Source organism: Arachis ipaensis, chromosome B04 (genome assembly GCF_000816755.2).
Source record: "Arachis ipaensis cultivar K30076 chromosome B04, Araip1.1, whole genome shotgun sequence".
NCBI classification, from domain to species: Eukaryota; Viridiplantae; Streptophyta; class Magnoliopsida; order Fabales; family Fabaceae; genus Arachis; species Arachis ipaensis.
The window spans coordinates 105,302,450-105,306,809 of record NC_029788.2 but is presented as its reverse complement, the minus strand read 5'-3'; the positions used below and the strand labels follow the sequence as shown (position 1 = coordinate 105,306,809).

Sequence of the window (4,360 nt, the reverse complement as noted above, 5' to 3'; positions counted from 1 at the left end):
TATTTAAAATAGAAATAATAATATTATCATGTTTATTTTTAGTAACAGTACTCCACAATTTTTTTTTTGTATTTATGTTTGAATAAATTTATAATAGAAGAGTGACATTCTTGACCATTAAAGTGTGGTACTTTGACATTAAAATTAAGTAATATGGACAAAAAAAATAAAAAATATTTATAGAAATTAAACATAAATACAAAAAAAAATTGTGAGAAAAAATTAAGTAATATGGCCAAAATTTTTGTAAGAAAAACATAAACTGAAATGAAATATATTTATAGAAATTAAACACATATTTAAATCTTATTATTATGAGATATGATATAAATTAACTCTTAATAATGGATCTATTTAAAAAAATTATTTGTCATATTTTGACGTATAAAAGACTTAGAATAAAAAAGGATGGTATAAAAACGTTAATTAATTGCACTTGAGTATCAGATAAATTTAAATTTATATCAGATATCGTTACCTTACAATATATCTGATAGAGCATACCTAATTATATGAAAATTTATGTATTTAAAGGGAGTATATTATACAACAGTTTTTTTTTTTTTATGTATTTAAAGGGAGTATATTATACAACAGTTTTTTTTTTTAAACTAAGATGACTTACTATTTTATAATTATTTAATTTATTTTAAATTATATATTTTAAATTATAAATTCTTAATGTTAAAATTTTAATTATAAATTTTAATACAAAATTAAATAATTAAAAATATATTTTTTATATTTTTATTTAAAAATATTTTTTAATCATTTTAAGTAAATAATCGAAACGACAATAACTGATATTATATATTTATTAAAATTAATTATTATATATTATTTTTAAAATTTAACATATGTTTCATATTTTTAATATATATTATATATATGTAATTAGTTTGATAATTGAAATTTTTTTATATACTTAATATGGTTAAAAACTAACACCAACTTTATTATTGTTATAAATGAAAAATTGTTCAAGAGAAAACTTATAGACAAAGAAACAAATGAAATTTAGAAGCAGCTGCAATGCAATACAATACAAGAAGAGTAGTTAGTACTAAAGAAGTATTGCTAATTCTTAGTAATAAAGTACTTTAAAGTGAAGAAAGACCTTTAATCCATACGTGACCACTATAAGTACTTGTCATTTGTCACGCTATGAGATCTACTATTGTCATGTGTCTCTCCACATGACAAGTGACAAGATCAAAATCTACGTCATAGATTATTAAAATTAGTCACATAAATGACATTATCCAAATTTTGAAAATATCTTTTGAGCCTTTGCCCCTTCCCTTCTTTGAAGGATTAACTAGAATAAAGTTTTATATGTTATATAAAATTGATCTGTTTTTACTTCTAAACATAAATACAAAGATAATAATAAAAATATCTCAGTTTAAAAAAAATATAAAATAATATGTATCAAGACAAATTTTGTAAAAAATTATTTTATTTTTGTATTTATATTTTGATTTTTGTTGTGAAACCAAATTTTTGTGTTTTTTAGTGTGTATTTTGATTAAAATTTATAAATAGAAGTTAGTATCAATTGATTTTACAAATTTAATTTATATTTAGAGTGAGTAAGTATTACTATTATTTATGTTTGATAATTTTATATTAAACTAAATTATAATAATAGATGAAAATTAATGTCCAGTTGTAATAGAGTTAATAGTTAAAAATATTATCGATTTAACTAAAACTTTTAAATCATTTAATAATTTTTAATTATCAATTTATATAAAGATAACTGCACGTTACTTAACAATTGAAGCAAAAATTATAATTTTCAGAGATAAAAAAAAACAAAGAAACAAAAATCTTTAAAAATTGAACCTGTATTTTCAGACTCAATTGTTAAACTAAACAAATTCTTAATCTCCAAGTCACGAATGATGTTACTGATTACACCATTGAATATCGAATGGCTAAATCAAACAAACTCTTTAGTCTCCTCAACAATACAAACCTTACAAACCCCTGCGTATATACAAACCGACTACATACAAACCGACTACATACAGATACAATACAAATACTCAAAACCTCTCAAAAACCCTTACACACTATTACATCGGAATGTCACGCATCATCACCACCAAAAAAATCTTGAACTACATATTTCAGTAGCAATTTCAAAGCACATGAAGACTGAAACTATTCCTAGGTCAGTAGTTTTTTCTGATTTTTCAATGTTTTCATTACACTTTAACTAGTTTCTTCTCTGTTGAATTATTTTAGCTGTGGTCTTTGTTCCATCGTTTCTTTTATCTTCTTAGTAGTTTTCAATTAATGTTTCATTGTGGTTGGAGAATTTCCTTTTTATAATTCTTACATGTTTCTATATATGAATTCTTATGCTTTATTAACAAACTATTTTAAGGAGTTGAACGAAGTTGACAGAATTTTGGTTTTGTTTGCAGTAGAAATAGGAGATCGCGCAGGAGACGCAGTGGAGGAAGTGACTCAGTAGAGAGTACTCTTGAGAAGTGGAAGGAGTACAATAAACAGCAACAACAACTAATCAGTGAAGGAGATGAGGTTGAAGTGATTCACAAGGTTCCTGCAAAGGGATCGAAAAAAGGATGTATGAAAGGCAAAGGTGGACCACAGAATTATGATTGCAAGTTCAGGGGTGTGAGGCAGAGGATTTGGGGCAAATGGGTTGCAGAAATCCGCAAACCTATCCATAGCAAGCGTGTTGGTGAAGAATCAAACAGGCTTTGGCTTGGAACCTTTTCTACTGCACTTGAAGCTGCTCTTGCTTATGATGAAGCAGCAAGGACCATGTATGGCCCTAGCGCTCGTTTGAACTTCCCTCACCATCATGGCATAGAATTAGTAAGTTCTAATGGATCATCTAGTAGTACAGGATTTGATCAGAAATCACCAAGTGGAACCTATATAGATACTTTGAATGGTGGTGATGCTGCAAAAGTTGACGGGTTGGAGGGGAATCTTGATATGGGTCTCGAAGAACAACTCAAGTTTTCTGAGGTAAATGAATTATTGGAGATGGAATGTGAGGAAGGAATTCTTCAAGGGCCTTTTAAGTATGTAAAGGATGAAGTTGCTGGAGGAAGTGAAGGACTGGAAGGAGAGTTAGAGAAGGTTTTGAAGAACTCTGGTATAGTTGAAGAGTGTAATAATTACATGCTTGAGGATTCTATGTGCATGGCTGTAAATATAGGAGCTGATTATAACTCTTGTGATGCTACTGAACAGGGGATTATGGGGAAGAGTGAAGTGGAAAATTACAAATCCTGCAATGAGTTGAGCTGCACAAACCATTGCTTTGGATACTTGCATAATATGATTCCAAACAGTAATCCTATGATACCAAACAGTAATCCAAAGTATGAGCAGTTCAGCAATCTCAAATCTGAGGCATCTATTCCGACAAAAGATATGGAGGAAGTACTTGCAGAAATTCTACAGTTTTGCAAGCAAGTGCTCCAAGGTAAGTAATGTTCAGTCACAAATTGGTCAATTCACATAAGTAATATGATGTTAGTGATTGCAAGAATGAAGCAACCAATATAATTAGGAGATTCAAAAAATCATTCTATGCAGAGAAGTAATCATTTAGTTACGAGTGATACTTTTGGATCAATTGTAAAAGTGTCAGAAAATGAGACTTTGAATATCAATAATACTAGAGACTCTAAATTGCAAGAGAAAAAAAAATCATGGAAATTCAGAGTCTGGGTGTAGCTCTGAATAGAGTAAGAGGTGTTCTGATATTTCACAACATCTGCAAAATCCATCTGGGTGGTTACTTGTCTGAACACCTGTACAATATACTGTTTGCCGACATGGAAGTAGATCATGATTATAGTTTCTTGTGTGCTTTTCACATAGGGGGTCTAGCTCCCAATATTTGTTTTCCGTATTTCATAATGATAGAGTTAATGCGTAATGTACTTTTAGTTCTCTTTTTTTTTTTTCATTTCGGTAGGGTTAATGCGTGATGTTGTTTTTGTCCCCCATTATAATTATTCAAATAAGGCCTAGTTTGTATCTTTTTGCACATCTCAATTACTATATATAGTTATATACTGTGTAAGAACTATGCATTAAGCTATAAATGTTGAACTAGTGCCATTTTATGTGAAAATTAGATCTCTCGTGTTAATTGAGGATTTGAACATGTATGTACTTCAACTTCAAACATAAAATACGTAAAATTGCAAACCACTTCTTTCTTCTATATTTCCAGAATTGATTGTTTAGTAATGTGAAAATTATTGACTTGAACAATACAAAGGACTGTATTCCACTTAGAAGAATCATATATCAAAAGAAAAAGAATGCATAAATTGTCACAAATATGCAAGGTTGCCTTTCC

General features: G+C 28.4%; 1 protein-coding gene and 1 pseudogene across 3 annotated transcripts; one reads left to right on the top strand and one right to left on the bottom strand.

The window, feature by feature from the left end:
• LOC107637982 (dehydration-responsive element-binding protein 2A-like) lies at window positions 1,964–4,082 on the top strand. 3 transcript variants are annotated; one of them, XM_021121451.1, is made up of 3 exons: window positions 1,969–2,179; window positions 2,436–3,139; window positions 3,238–3,347. In XM_021121451.1, the coding sequence occupies exons 1-3, from the start codon at window positions 2,157–2,159 to the stop codon at window positions 3,255–3,257; spliced, it is 747 nt and encodes a 248-aa protein (XP_020977110.1). In that variant the 5' UTR covers window positions 1,969–2,156; the 3' UTR covers window positions 3,258–3,347. The 3 variants fall into 3 exon arrangements, with proteins under 3 accessions (XP_020977109.1, XP_020977110.1, XP_016196682.1); XM_021121450.1 differs by having other exon boundaries at window positions 1,964–2,179; window positions 2,439–4,082; XM_016341196.2 differs by having other exon boundaries at window positions 1,970–2,179; window positions 2,436–4,082.
• Window positions 4,241–4,360, bottom strand: part of LOC107636905 — a 5,604-nt pseudogene continuing 5,484 nt past the window's right edge.